The 16,211-nt window shown below is 37.4% G+C and overlaps 1 protein-coding gene across 1 annotated transcript; it reads right to left on the bottom strand.

Annotated features, from left to right (window-relative positions):
- Nucleotides 1–12,726: 12,726 nt before the first annotated feature.
- LOC149790252 (uncharacterized) lies at nucleotides 12,727–13,752 on the bottom strand. The gene has a single exon (XM_089973186.1). The coding sequence runs from the start codon at nucleotides 13,750–13,752 to the stop codon at nucleotides 12,727–12,729; it is 1,026 nt and encodes a 341-aa protein (XP_089829312.1).
- Nucleotides 13,753–16,211: the final 2,459 nt, after the last annotated feature.

Below are 16,211 nucleotides of genomic sequence, written 5' to 3'. Positions count from 1 at the left end.
TGTATAGATTAACTATATATAGCATGTTTGAATGAGCAGAGGAGTTAGATTAGAGGACTGTATGTTGCATGCCTTTTATTTGAGGCTAGCCGGGATAAACATTTTATGCATAAACAATCTTTGAGCTGACAATGCAAACATAATCTCTGATTTATATCAGCTTAATTATAATAGCTTTGCTTTGATGTTATATAAACAGATGTTTTAGCATAGCTTTAGCTACATTTTACCCAGTCAAAATAGGTACTATGTCGGTTGACTACTTTAAGTGTATGGCAGCACAATCCTGACTATATGATACCGATTAAAGGTGAAAAGTTTACAATTTAAATAGACTATGAGCAAAAAATGTCAAACGATACAACTGGAACGTTACTTAAAAGGATTTCATTTGTCTGAATTTATTTTATGCCTGATCATTAAACTGTACGATGGCTTCATCTTTGTATGGCTGAATGTAATTGCTTTTGCTTGTAAATTAATTTATTCTGGAATGCAAAAGATTTACTAGTTATGCATCATTTTCTGATTTACTGAAAGCTTCCAACATTTTGAGAAAACATTTATCGGCACCGAAAATGGAGTACAAAACTAACTTTGTTCAGAGTGCATTAGTGTATAAAAAAATCAGTGTATGGAAGACCACAGATACAGAAACGTTTCTTTGTTTTCCAAACAGGTCACAGACAAGTTGCATTGATAGGGGCCAGTGTCAGCTCTTTTGAACTCACCTGCTTGTAATTTACTCCAGATGTAGAATACATTCATTTCTTCTTTGGATTACCGCGCCGGTCGCATAGTGGTTAGAGCGTCCGCCTCGGATGCGAGAGGTCGCGGGTTCGAAACCCGGCTGAGTCATACTAGAGACCTACAAATATGGTACTAACAGCTACCTCGCTTGGCGCTCAGCATTAAGAAGCTAGTATTAGGACTGGCCGGCCTGGTGTCAGGATAATGTAACTGGTTGGGACATCATGCTACATGTCTGAGACATGATGCCCCAGTGCAGTACATCACTATAAACTGTTACACTGCAGACATCGTAGCGATATGACTGAAAAATTGTTAAAGCTACGTTAAAAATCTAAACCGCACACACACACTTCTTTCGATTACTCACATGTAAGAATACAAATGTACGAATACTCTCCTAACGAACATAAATATGTACCCAGTAGTACAAACCATGGAGCCAAAAGACCCTACTACGTCAAAGGGGAAGGGAGACGGTGAGAGACTGGTTACAAATATTATATCATCCTTCTTGTGTATATAAGAGAGTCGAACATACATCACTATCACAAACTCTCAAAGCACAGAGGTGTTAATTACTGCAACATAATATTCGCTTTTCCAAGTATCAAATGCTTTCAATTGGTCATTATATACCCACTCTACATCATGATTTTCTTACATTTAATTTGGTCATTATATACCCACTTTACATCATGATTTTCTTACATTTCAATTGGTTATTATGTACCCACTCTACATCATGATTTTCTTACATTTCATTTGGTCATTATATACCCACTCTACATCATGATTTTCTTACATTTCATTTGGTCATTATATACCCACTCTACATCATGATTTTCTTACATTTCATTTGGTCATTATATACCCACTCTACATCATGGCTTTTTACATTTCATTTGGTCATTATATACCCACTCTACATCATGATTTTCTTACATTTCATTTGGTGATTATATACCCACTCTACATCATGATTTTCTTACATTTCATTTGGTCATTATATACCCACTCTACATCATGATTTTCTTACATTTCATTTGGTCATTATATACGCACTTCACATCATGATTTTCTTACATTTCAATAGGTCATTATATACCCACTCTACATCATGATTTTCTTACATTTCATTTGGTGATTATATACCCACTCTACATCATGATTTTCTTACATTTCATTTGGTCATTATATACCCACTCTGCATCATGATTTTCTTACATTTCATAGTCCACTAAAGTTGTGGACAGTTCAGGGGACAGTTACGTTAGTCGATAAGAAATTGTAGAAAACCTTACTATACTTTGACGCAACCCTTGACGAATTCAAAGAATATAATTCTGTTCAAGAAGTTGTTAAATCAATGACTCGAGCAGATTTGATCAACTACCCTGTCGCAAGAATTCCATTCAGATATTTTATTTACAGATGCCGACGTAATCTTTGATTACTTTTAGAAATTGTACTGGACATTGAAATGTTTTATCTTTCACCTTCCTCTACACTTCTTTGGATATTATATAGGAGTGACTTGCTGAAGAATTCATTTTATCTTCTCCACATTTTCTCTTAAGGACAACTAGCCATGTGCTCTTCAATGGTGACCCAGCTAATCAATTCATCAAGACATTTCTACGCCTGTGAAATTGAACATGCTATGCCCTTATTGTCATTACACAGTAAGCTAGTGACGCATTTGAGTCATCCATATAATATCACCCTAACGATCTTGTTATTTCCTTTTCTCGACTGGGGGTGGGGGGATTTTAGTCTCATTATAGAGGAAACGTGTATATACCTTCAAGGAAGAATTAAGGTCATTGGCACAATGTCACAGACAGGACTGAACCATACAGCTTTGCTGATCTATCTTCAGACTTTGTGTATTATTTGCTGGTGTAATTCTCCTCATTCTCTTGTTTATTTAAAGCTAATTAATACTTGTAATAATTTCAGACTGTGTAATTTTGTGATTGCTTTTGGGAGAAACAGGGCATTTGTCTTGTTTGTACTGCAATGATTGTCACACAAGCGGACAGCAACAAACTCATCGTGAATAGTAGCAAACAACAGAATATGCCTTGCAGAATTTAGATGCTAAATTGTAGATTTTTTTTCAAAAATCATTACTTATTGTTGTAATTGTAATTGATAGCTTTGGTAATGGCATGGTTGTAATTATTTGTCATATCCTGGTAAAATGAGTTCAGATGTTTTAGCGTGCAGTGCGTAGCTTGACTCATTTGACCAAAATGTCGAATATAAAATATGAACATTATGAAAGAAAGTAGTCACATTAATGTGAACTAATTTATTTTTGTTTTACAATACAACAAATATTTTGCTTTATTGTTCGGTTGTAGGACAGCAATAGAATAATTAATAATCTGAACGCGTATCACAAATTGATGAACATGCAGGGCAAGTGCACTAATATATGAAAATGTTGAGTGGGGCAAGCTTATACCGAATGAAATAGTTATCTGTGTGCGTACAGTCTGGACAACATATGTAGCTGTCAAAACAGATCAATCTAGGATTCAGAGATATGAGCTCAATGGTACGTTAATATTTTGTGATGGGGCCATGTCAAACCTTTGGTGGGCCGATACTTTGCAACGTTTAAATTGTTATCTCTTCTGCTCATATATCAGAAAAGCACTTTTGGTTGGCATCCAGCCAAGTTTCAATAGCTACTCCTTCTGTTACTTCACCTAAATTAATTGGTGGGTTTCCACAACACTTGTACGAACATTCATCCCAAGCTGCATTAATCTACGTAGTTATAATCATAAGCTTATGTTCGCTATTCAAATTCTGGTTTGCGAGGGTTGGGCGTAACATACAATATTGCGTCATAAATTATAGGAACGCGATCTCGAGCAATGTGGTAGGTTACTTTGCGGCGCGTTTGGGATAAAACGCATGCGAGGTTTCATCTCGGTTTGGTTTGAAAACATTGCAAGCTTTGATTTTAGATACCCTTTCGCGTAGTATTTGTGTGCTCTGTAAATACACTCGCTCTGCACGAGCAACTAAAGAAGAGGGCGAAGACATATGGTATAGAAGGCATAAACCCGGTCTAGATATGAAAACGTCACGTTCTCATTTTCATAATACAGAAAGATTAGAAACATTACCTGAAACATATTTGTATTATGTAGATGATATGGTTAGATTTTTTTTTAATTATACGGGCAATTTCGTCTATTTGTGAAAATACGTTTTGAATTAATTGACAAAAACCTTGTTTGGATTGACAATGTAAGCAATGTATCAAAATAAATGTATCCTGTCAAGCCTGTTCAGATAAGATATTTACATATACTGACATATATTGAATAAATCCTAAGACCTATTTAGGTTCTGGTGAATCTAACTGGATGTTTGAATTTTTACTACTTATCAAATATTTTAAAACATGACGTACCAGTTTAAGAAGAAATTGTTGGCATGGTTAGCCAACAGTCACTAATGGTAGAAAGATCAAATTATGTAAATAAGTTTGCAATAATATGTATATGACATGAATAGGTTTTCAGTCCATCCAAAGAAACATTCCATTTGGCACCTATTTTTGCAACTTTTTGAATTTGCCATCTTTACTATTTTGTTGGTGTTTTAAATTGCAATTAAGGACAAACAACTGAGATATGTCTCAGTTTTCAAAGCAAATATCTACAGTTTTATCAAAATTAAAGTGCTATGCAATGAATTCTCTGCAGAATGAATGCATTCTAAAACAATGTAAATCTAAGGTATGGATCATTTACAAAAATTGGCTTGCATGTAAAGAGCACTGTCACGTAATAATATCCTCCTACATTCATAGTGAATACATGTGCATACTAGGTCATCATTATTGCATGTCATAAGCTTGTCTATATTGTGAAGTAAGTTGCTTCAATGTGTGTCATTTCATTACAGGTATATTCGTTTGGAATCTTTCAGCGAACTTCGAATAATCTTGAAATATAACACATGAATATGTTAGCTTAGTTATTGGAAAAATTAAAACACATTCAGAGTGAATATATATATATATATATATATATATATATATATATATATATATATATATATGCACATAAATACACACACACACACACACACACACACACACACACACATATATATATATATATATATATATATATATATATATATATATATTATATGTCAGCTTGCCCGACACAAGGTACTGGAAAATTGAATTTGCTCTTGGAAAATCTGAGCTTGCCCCATATATAATATCCCAAAAGGATTAAAATAATAACATAAAATATGGTGTATTTTAAGGACATATTTATTGAAACTTTCGTTTCCTTGTCTCTGGATTTGTTTCACCTTAAAAACACATACCGATAATTAAAGCATATATATGAAAATAGGCACGTAAACAGATGTGTAGATTAGAAATAGTTAGAATGCAGATATAGTTGGCACATCAAAAGCCGATATGTACATATATATGGACATAGAAAAGATAAGTAGAAAGTATTGTAGAAATAGCTACATTTGAGAGAGAGAGAGAGAGAGAGAGAGAGAGAATTTAAATCGTGACTGTTTGTAATGATTCATTAGAAGTTACTGCTCAACAAGTTGCGAGCACTTACTTAACAATTATCATGCTGCCACCTTTAGATCAGTAACATGCATCAAACTATTTAAGAATTCGACCATTCGGACTAATCTAAGTGCACGTTTCTTTTTCTCCATTTAATATTTTGCCAGGCAGTAAGTATCGAGTATACTGTAATGGTATAAATAACACGTCATAGACGCCTCATGCAGGGCTTACCTTTTCATAACCTCAACCACGCTTTGAACAAACTTTTCCGGGTAGTTAATCGTTAGATATGGATGCCGTTTTATTTCCAAGCGCTGATTCCACAAACAAATTGAATGTTAGCAATTAAAGCCCACCCGACATAAAATTGGCGACATGCATCAAAGCGATATTTGAAAAGCCACTGTTTAGATTCGAAACTGATATACTAATGCCCGAGGCTAACTTGGTACCAGAAAGTCGGCGAATCCCTGATACGTACAAAGATTACGATTATTATACGTGACTGATACATTAAATATACATATTTATTTATTTTTCTGTCGAAAATCGCTTTAAATAATAAATAATAACATTATCACATCTGCGGTAGGAAACGCGAGAGTGGCTAAACGCAGACTACGTGATGGAAGTAACTGCATCCAGATATCCAGAACAAGAACGCGCTATACCTATCCACTAAATAAAAAGTGAGCATATATACATGTGTTGTCGCGAGATCACATTTTACAAAACTTGCAGAACATAACGCATTAGGGACTGAACACGAGTCCTTGTTGGTAAATTTGCTCAGTTATTGTATATTACCGAGAATGAATTCTATCATATATCCTTCTCTCATTTTTTTGTCCAAGGGCAAGTGTCTTGCACGCTTGCCGAACCGAATTGGATCCTGCAGACAATATGACAACATGGTCAACTGGGTCACCTGTTGCCTAGCAAAAAGAAACTAAAGAGAACAATACCAGGGCATGCATGAACTGCTCATTGGTTCATTTCATTTGTTCTTGCTTTTAATCATTCTTTCGACAGCAAAGTGGCACCATGCTCGTTACATACAGTCCATAAATTTATTAGAAACACACTACTGGGTACATATATAAGCTTAACTCGTAAAGTCGTTGGTAAATGATGAGAAACCTCCGAATAAAAAAACATTATTTAAATTAATTTTTGCTCACAATTCTTTTTAGTCACAACATGGCACAATTAAACCTTAGTGGGACACACCTACACATAAAACACTTTCTCCTTATTTGGCAATTAGGGGCGGGGGCACATGTACTATGTCCCCCCCCAAAAAAAAAAAGTAGATATAAATACAGGTTTTAGGCATGATCCCAACCTATTTAAATCATTGTTTATGCAGGTCAAGGGTAACGCAATTTTCATTACGGCCGAGGTTTGTTCTCACACAGTTATGTAATATGATACTTTCAATTTATCTATGTCATGATAGATATGTAAGAAAATGGTTCGTTTAGATAATACAAAATCTTAACTAATACATTATATGAGTTAGAACTAGTACCAACACGTTACAATCAACATATCTGGTTTAAAATTTAAAAGGTATTTTAAACTGGATATTATTTGTTCACGTTTTCATATCCAGGCAAACATTCTTGGATACTTTCTGAAAAGAAAAGTATCTGATGAATACAATATATATCACACAGCTAATATACTAGCCGACGCTAGGATAGGGACCTGAACGTGGGCTAATCACGGATGCGTACAAATATTGCGATTGATGTGTGATGTGATTTGGATTTTTAACGTAGCTTAAACAATTGCTATTTAACTATTACGAGTGAACTATAACTGATATGTTAGGTTATCAATATTTGTTCCTATTTCTCAAAACTGTCTTTAGTTAGTAAATATTCACATTATCACGCTTTTGCGAGCATATGTAAGTGACCTTGACATTGGCTACAAGATGGAAACACTCGTTTTTGTGGCATTATAAAAAAGAAACACTAACATTCCCAACTGATATTTTCAGACGTGCCTGTTAGCAAGTTGCTTGGAAACGTTTGCTTGCCCAAGTCGAATTTGAGCTTGTCCAGGGGGTCGAGATTTCTAAATCCTTTATACGTAAAATCTTTAATCATGTCTTCCAGACCTGCATGCCTTTTGTTATCACACCCCTTCAGTAGGCTACAACAGTTAAAATATGATCCGATAAAACACTAGAGTTAGAGTCAATGTTATTATTGTCTCCAATGTTTTAGAGCAACATGTTTACGTCAGATACAGTGCCCGTGGTCATTTTGATTCAGAAAATGTCAAGGTTGACCACTGATCATCCTTTTTATAGCTTTAGCCAAACGTATGACAGGGGACTAGTCAATAACAAGTATTGCATAAATTTCACTGGTTATTTCAACAAAAAGCACTAAAACCTTTCATTCGTCTTTGAAACATCATTGCTGCAGTAATTGATACTATCGTGATTGTTCATACAGCAGGTATGTATCTATCACAAATGTTTCACATGTCAATAAAACACGACAAAAATTACAAAAATGAAACAACTGTTTTTTTATAATGTAAATATGCACCAAAAGTGCAAATGCCCGTTAAACAGTCTATAACGTACTTAAGTATATTCTGCGCACAACCATAGATAAAATCGAATTCGGCGAATTTGCTTTTCGTATCAGCACTACCCATGTATAGCGCGTTTCTATGTGACTATCAGGCTGAATTAGATGATTGCACCACTTGCTAAGGTACAGGGATTGTTTCGTAATTTGGCCCCTGTAATACGTCTTAACTTATGGCTATTCAGCTACTATTTCGTAATTACATATATGGACATGTTTGTGAATTAGGTTTCTGATGCGTTCTTCTGTAAATTGTTCTGAGGTATGTATGCAATATATTCGTTCAGCTCCACTCGCAACGGACTACAGTTTCGAATATTGAACAGGGTTTCACTTTTAAAGAAAAACATTCCAGGTTTCTGGGAAGATAAACCATCTTCATTCCTATGTATTTCTTGTTGGTAGGGTTCAATGTAAAGCTAAGGTTGCCAGGCCAGTTAGGAGGCACTCTATTAAAGAATTCCAACTTTTCTGACCCCATATTCCAAACGACATGTAAAATTAATTAAATTACGGTGGGAATGGTCATAAGACATTCGGTTAACTGATACCTTGTAGGAAGGTATTGCTTGTAACAGAATTGGCCAAATGTCCGTGTGAATTTTATTGTGAACAATTATGCCCCAGCGAATTTACCACTGGCAGTGCTGCATATGGCTCTGCCCCTCCTTCTGCACACGTTAAGAACGAGAAATCCGCAAATTTTAGATTTCACACACACACACACACACACACATATCGTAAAGATTACACATAGGGCATTGACTAGTTTGAGAATGAATTGCAAACATATAGAAAAGTCATAAAAGATACATTGAACTTACCAAAATAATTTCACACATGCACACAAATGCAGAAGGGAAAATCTGATACAAGTTGTGGAGAACGAGCATTTTGCTCAGTTGCAACTTTCTTTGTGGAGAAATTATTTCGTCTCGAAGAGGACATTTTTCTACTTACAGCAACATGTGTGTTAACATCCAGCACCACAAATTATGCTTTCTTTTCTAAAGGAAAGTCGTTTAATTATGCCAAAAGTGAGAACATCTTTTCCAAGCAGTATGCATCATACTACTACTTATATCAGTGAGACGAGAATCCATTTGACAACTGACTCAAGGAAAAGAAGGCTTTTGCATTAATCTGGCCGAAACTTCTTTCTCAGACTCGTCTAGTGATTTCTGCAACTTTTGCTGCCTGAGGTAATGTCCTCAATGATGGGCTATCGTCGCATTGTCTACAACCAACAGAGGCTTTGACCATTATCAGATCGGATGGTTCAGGCATTTCAATTTCACCTAGCTGGACATTGTCCTAATCTTGTACACCTTTGGTCCATGGATAGAGCATTCAAAATGGCGTTGATTTTGCTGAGTCGTCGACTTGCATGACTGTTTACATGGGATATGCCGTTAAAAGTGATCTTATATTAGAATGCCTGTTCGACTTGAGTGGGATATTCTATGAATACAGCAATCTCGCCCTGAAGCGGTATATTACTACATGATCAGGCTGATCTGTTTCGCTGGTCTATTTTCGGCAACATACCATAGCTGGCTGTCAGAATACGTAGATAGCCAGATGACCGGTTCGTGTGGCCAAGGTGAGGAAATCGTATATATATATATATATATATATATATATATATATATATATATATATATATATATATGTGTGTGTGTGTGTGTGTGTGTGTGGATTAAAATTATCCTGTTTAATAATGCTATTTATTTATACAAATTATGCTAGTTTTATCAAGCATTCTCCCTTAGAATACATTGATAGCACTTTCCGTTTTGCTTGGTTTATCTTAGTAATACTCTCGCTCTCTCTCTCTCTCTATATATATATATATATATATATATATATATATATATATATATATATATATATATATATATATATATATATATATATATATATATATATGTGTGTGTGTGTGTGTGTGTGTGTGTGTGTGTGTGTGTGTAATTGAAATAAGTGGTAAGAGCGTTGTAATTAGAGTAAGTGCCTAACTACAGCATGCAGGAAATTACACAGATGAAATAAATGTTGCCATTCGAAGATCAAATGTGAAGAAAATAAATATCATTACATACATTCACTGGATTTTCTTGTATGCGCCATATAAAAAAATTAATACTTACTGTACCAACCAATATATATATGTACGTATATATATATATATATATATATATATATATATATATATATATATATATATATATATATATATATATATATACACATGCAATATTGATAGGCAGAGATAGCAAATAATGCTAATGTAAGTTTATTTTATGGTTAGGTGTTTGTTTACAGCCCGAGGGACAGCCAGACTGTGGACACGGATAACGGAATCAGGAAGGATACTGCAAGACGAGCTTGTTTCGAGTTCGGCCCAGGGAAGAAATAATAACATACACCATGATTGTTGTTGCAGGCCACTTTTAGTGACGAGTATAGATTATCTATAGAAATAAACATGAAAGTTACTGCTATGATGGTTTACATACATAATGAAGCTCAAGTGCTTGAAATTTGGGGCTCAGACCGCCACCACACAGAGAGCGCTCGCCACATCTAGCGCTCTCTGTGTAGCCCCAAAATAAAACAAGGGGGCGGGGACCTGCAGCAACAAAGCGAAGTAAACATAGAATGAAAAGCAAGCATAATAAAGAAAAGGTAATAACTATTTATTCCCAGACTCATAGGCCGTATGTTTAAATCACGATATAAAGTAACAACATTGTAACCATAAATGAACATATATCCCATGTACCCGTATGCAGATGAAGTCGAATTGTGCACCCGCAAAAAAGGATGTATTACATGTGAGGAATGCTCTTCCACGAACCCATATGAAGAGCAGTGCCCGCATGAGGTGAATGGCTGTCTAGGTCTGTGCACCCATGAGATTTAGACAAAGAATTGAAAACCATAACCAGGTAGTAGGAAGTGATATGTAACGCGTACAACAATGTAAGTCCATACATGCAAATACAAATTAAAAGCAAAACATCGTACACATATTGAAACATATATATCATGTGTACAGGTACACATATAATACCGAATTGTTTACCCGCAAAAAGGGGTGTATCACACGTGCGAAATGCTCCACAATGAACCCATGTGAAGAGCAGTGCCCGTATGATTGATAACGTGTACAATAACGGAAGTTCATACATGCAAATTAAATTGAAAGTAAACCATCACAAGCATAATGGAACATGCATATCATGCCAATAATGCCAAATTGTTCACCTTCAAAAAGGGGTGTATTACACGTGCGAAATGCTCCTCATTGAACCCATATGAAGAGTACCGCCAGTATAATGGGTATTGCTGTCTCGGTCTGTGCACCCACGAGACCTAGACGAAGAATTGAAAAGCAGAACAAGATAGCAGAAAGTGATATGAACACATGTAACACAACGGAAGTTCATACATTCAAATTAAAATAAAAGTAAAACATTGTAAACATAATGTAACATATATATCATGTGGACAGGTATCCAGATAATGTGGAATTGGTCAGTTCATGTCTCAAAAATGGAGTATCACATAACGTCTAACGCCATTAGAAGAATGTTTGAATGTTTCGCACGAGGGTCACACCTCCAATGAACCCATGTGAAGTGGAATACTCTTCAATGGACCCATATGAAGAGCGGTACCCGTAGGATGTGAACCGCTGTACGGGTCTGTGAACCCACGAGACCTGAAGAAGAAGAAGAATACGAAGGCAGATAGGAAAAATTGAAAATTATAACAATTATATATATCCTACATAACTTTAAGTAAAATGCGCTTCAATGAACTCATATGAAGAGCAGTGCCCGTATGATGTGGAAGACTTTAATCAGTTTGTGCACCCACGAGACCTGGAAGAAGAATTAGAGGTGATATGATGACGGAAGGCAGCACTAAATCACAGATGGGAAACTCGATCGTTCAGGCGTATATATTTCTTAAAGGCATCTGACCTCCACCGTCCCAAGATCCGAATAAGACTGTCTGAGAGACCCTGCTTAGCTCCCTCTGTAGCTGCCCCTATCCTAAAACTATGAGCTTGGAACAATTGAGGGTTAAAAGCGCATTTGAGAAGCGATGTGCGCAGCGCTTGGTTGAAATCTTGCCTGGTTATGGGCAAACCCCCAGAGGTAAGAAAAAGTGGACAGGGCAATGGTTTTGAAATTTTTGGGTCACTACACTTAAGCGAGAAACGGTACCATTGGAGTGTTTGTAATGCGTAAACTGTACAACTAAATTATCATCATTGATCCGAACCTGAGAAAAATGAAACAGATTTGGATTGCCACAACCAGGTCGCCTAACCGTCATTTCCCCCACCCGCAGAAATCATGAAATGTAAGAAGAAACATAGACTTAAATAAAGCCACCCGAAAAGTATTGTGTGTAAATGTCGGCAGGACTAGTACGAGTTTATTTAGCATGCCTTTATCAATTGGTAGTCTGGCATCTGTGTGCGGTAAATGTTTATGAAGCGCTTGCAGGAGTTTATGAATAAGAAAGGAATTGGTTGGGTCAGGGAAATTTCTTAGTTTGTGCACACAGCCAATAGCCGAGACATAGGTAGATATGGTTGATGGTGCATATTGTTTTCCAAAAAGATATGAGATAAAAAGCGCCAAACTGGTAATTGAAACCGGGAAAGGGCTATGGGGTTTAACATGGTTGAAAAATCGATGTAATGTTTCCAACCGCGCCTGTAAGATTCTACCGAAGATGGAGATAGAGCACTTTTCACCAACATGGACAGTATCACTCCCAGTCTGCAAATGAAGGTAGTTCCGGGACCGGTTCCGGGATTTCCTCTGCACAAAGGAAGAGCTGGAAGAATCTGCGCACCTGTTGGCGAGAAAGAGCATTTGCTAAATCGTTTTGAAGACCAGGGACGTGACGTGCGAGGAACAATATATTGTAGCGGAGGCAGGTGAGGACCAGACGCCGAATCAAATACATAATGTTGGGTTCTCTGCACGACTGCTTATTGATGATATGCACTAAGGCCATGTTATCCGCACAGATATAAATACAATTGTTAGCAAGCAAAGGCCCCCATATTTGAAGAGCAATTACAACAGGGTAAAGCTCAAATATAATAATGCTTTTCACTTTCCACTCCTCATTCCAAACCCCATGAAACCATCTAGCTCCCAGAATGGCCCCGTAGCCCACAGTACTAGCAGCGTCCGTGAAGAGATTCAGTGTGTCCGAGTTCAACCAGCGGTCTGGTAAGAAGAAAGAGCGACCATTGAAATGCTGAAGAAACCGACTCCACATAATCAAATCCGATTTTACTGCTTTGTTGAGTCGTATATGGTGTTGGGGATGTGAAACTCCCATTGTGATACTAATGAGTCGACGAAGGAACGCTCGTCCCGGGAGTACCACGCCACAAGCAAAATTGAGGGTACCAATTATAGATTGAAGGTTATGAAGCGTAATCTTTGCTTTCTGCAGGTATTTTTGTATAAGTTCATGACATGTTGCAAGTTTGTCAAGCGGTAGACGCACTTCCATTGTCTTTGCATCCAATTCGTAACCTAAGAAAGTAATCACCTGGGCAGGTAGGAACGTTTTATCCTCCGCCATAGGAATGCCAGTGTCTGCACAGAGCCGTAAGAAATCGTTGAGTTTCTGCAAACACCCATCCTTAGTATAATCTAATATGAGAAAATCGTCCAAGACATGAACCATATGATGAATGCCCAATCTTTGGTTAGCTATCCAGTGTAAAGTCTTGCTAAATGTTTCGACAATATTACAGCTCGAACTGCAGCCCATCGGTAAACATTTATCGAAATAGAACTCGTTCCTCCGTTGAAAACCAAGCAAAGGATATTATGAAGGCAAGACTGGTATGATTCGAAAAGCACTAGCAATATCATTTTTTGCCATATAACAACCTTTTCCCAACATCTTAATGGAAGATATAGCATCTTCAACCGAAGCATACTGAACTGACGACTTTTCTGGCGGAATATTATCATTGACAGAGTGTCCTTGCGGATGTGACAAGTGGTGAATGAGACAGTAAGTGCCCGGATTCTTTTTCTCAATCAGGCCTAAGGGAGAAATCTGCATTTTAGTAAATGGTTGAGAAAGGAAGGGACCCGCAAATTTGCCAAGTGACAATTCCTTTTGGACTTTGGCGTCCACGACTTCTGGTTGTGTTTCAGCCGTTGGCAGGTTGTTACAACCCGAGGTCCATATTAACCCACTATGACCGATGTCAAAGCCACAAGTAAAACCGTTGATTAGATAATGTGTTAAGAAGAAGTCAAACCCCTGTAACCAAAATTGAAGGCGATGTAGTGCAATTGGTGTAGGTAATGCCTTAATTGAGTTGTCTAGGGGTGCCTGATGTGGCACATTTTTGAGGGTGGATTGGTCCAGATTTTGCGACCCCCCGAAAAAGCGAAGGCTTATTTTGAAATTCCAACTTCTGGGAGTAACGTGGCATGACCTTGAAAGGCGGCGTCACGTTTTGTCTGCATGTTATAAAGGGGTGGTTCCCAAAACAATTGAAACATTTGTGTTGGAATGAGCAGGCCAACCCAGCTTTGCAGTTGTTACCTTTGTGAAAAGGGGAAGCAGACCCCTTTTGGAAATTTAACTCTTGGGGAATTTTGATTTTGAGCGTGTGCAATCCCTTGCACGTCCACGACCGACTGGAGGTACAACTCTAAGTGTGTTGTGCCCCATTCGGCTTCATGGCGACTGACCAGTTGACGGAACTGCTCGTCATATTAACGCCAGTTGGCTTTTTTGTTGGAAAGTGTCATTACTGTTTCCATATGTTGCGACAAACCCGCAATTTATACTGTTTTATTTTCTGCGAGAATTGCAACGAACCGATTCCAAGCAAAGAGCCATTGAGTAAGGGAAGGAGGGGTTTTCTTCTGACTAGGGACAAGTTTAATTTCGGTAGAAGACTGATTGATATCTATTTGCATCTTAAAGGTCTCCTCACTCCTATCAGGTAGAAGCATAGCTAAATCAATGCAATGACCTTCCGAAATGAATCTTTTGACCCTTACAGGGATAGCAGAGGTGATGTGTGTGGATGCACTAACAAAGTTGGATTGGTTTAGACATGGCCGTGCCGACTGACTGGAAACATTCCCAGGTGTCCACACATTAGCATTACCTATCAGAGTATCTCCCACCAATGCTGATGTTGCCATCTCTCTCTACTGCCTGATCCACCACCTCATGATTCTGCTGCTGCAACCCCGATACCGCAGGTGCTGGATTAGCAGCAGGTTGATGTATTGGTCTCTCGTTGCTAAAAATGTAGGCCAAGTGATCATCCACATGGGCTTTGATGTTGTCAGTCACCTGTCTAGTAATGATTCCTATAGCCTCGGCACCAAGGGATGAAGCAGGGCCAGGAGCTGGAGCACAAGAATTTCTTCTCTGTCTGCCATTCCTGGTCCTGTCATTGTGAAGATGTTTCGAATTGTCGAAGATGTGCTTCCAGTCTTAATCTTTCCCTTGCAAACAGCATCCACAAATTGTATTGCAAAGTCACATAATTTTAATTTAGCCTGTTCACCTAAATGTCTGCGGTCTCTTTGATCTGGCCTTTGTTTTGGATGAGACAGGTACCGATCCAGTATCTCCTTTGCAATGACATAGTGGCATATTCTCACCACGTTGATTTTCTCTTCTCTAACATCCTCTGTCAAGAACTGCCGCATCACATCTGGAAATTTCGCAAGTGTCATATTTTCATTTGGATGCCTTCCCATTAATCTTCCAAGCAACTGACAGGGCATTCCCATATTACCATAATAATATGCCATGGCCAAATATGCAAGCACTCCTTGCCATGACGAGCTAGTCTGGTCTGAGAATAGAAATGCAGCAACATATCGTCCAATTCCTTTGTATTCACAGGCATACACTGCAAGACCAAACTCCTAAACAAAATGTTCTCTACCAACTTCAACTTCTCCACATATTCTTTGTATCTCCTGCCTCTGATTTTCATTTTTGCATTCTGACATGTACTTCATTGAAAAATGTCCATCATCTTTGGAAGAAAAACGCCCATCAAGCCAGAACTCATCAACCTGTTGCCTATATGTTTTCTTCATAATATCAGTGTTACGTCGAACATAAAGAAAAATTATGCATATTTCTCTTGTATATATATATATAATACTGTTTAATTTTTCTGGTGACAACTCCATGTCACTATGAGTATCCATTCAAAAGGCGTAACGATAACAATATGT

This window comes from Sinohyriopsis cumingii, chromosome 10 (genome assembly GCF_028554795.1).
Source record: "Sinohyriopsis cumingii isolate HCF-2022 chromosome 10, ASM2855479v2, whole genome shotgun sequence".
Lineage (NCBI taxonomy): Eukaryota > Metazoa > Mollusca > Bivalvia > Unionida > Unionidae > Sinohyriopsis > Sinohyriopsis cumingii.
Note: the sequence above shows the minus strand (reverse complement) of the source record. Positions and strands in the feature narration are given on the sequence as shown.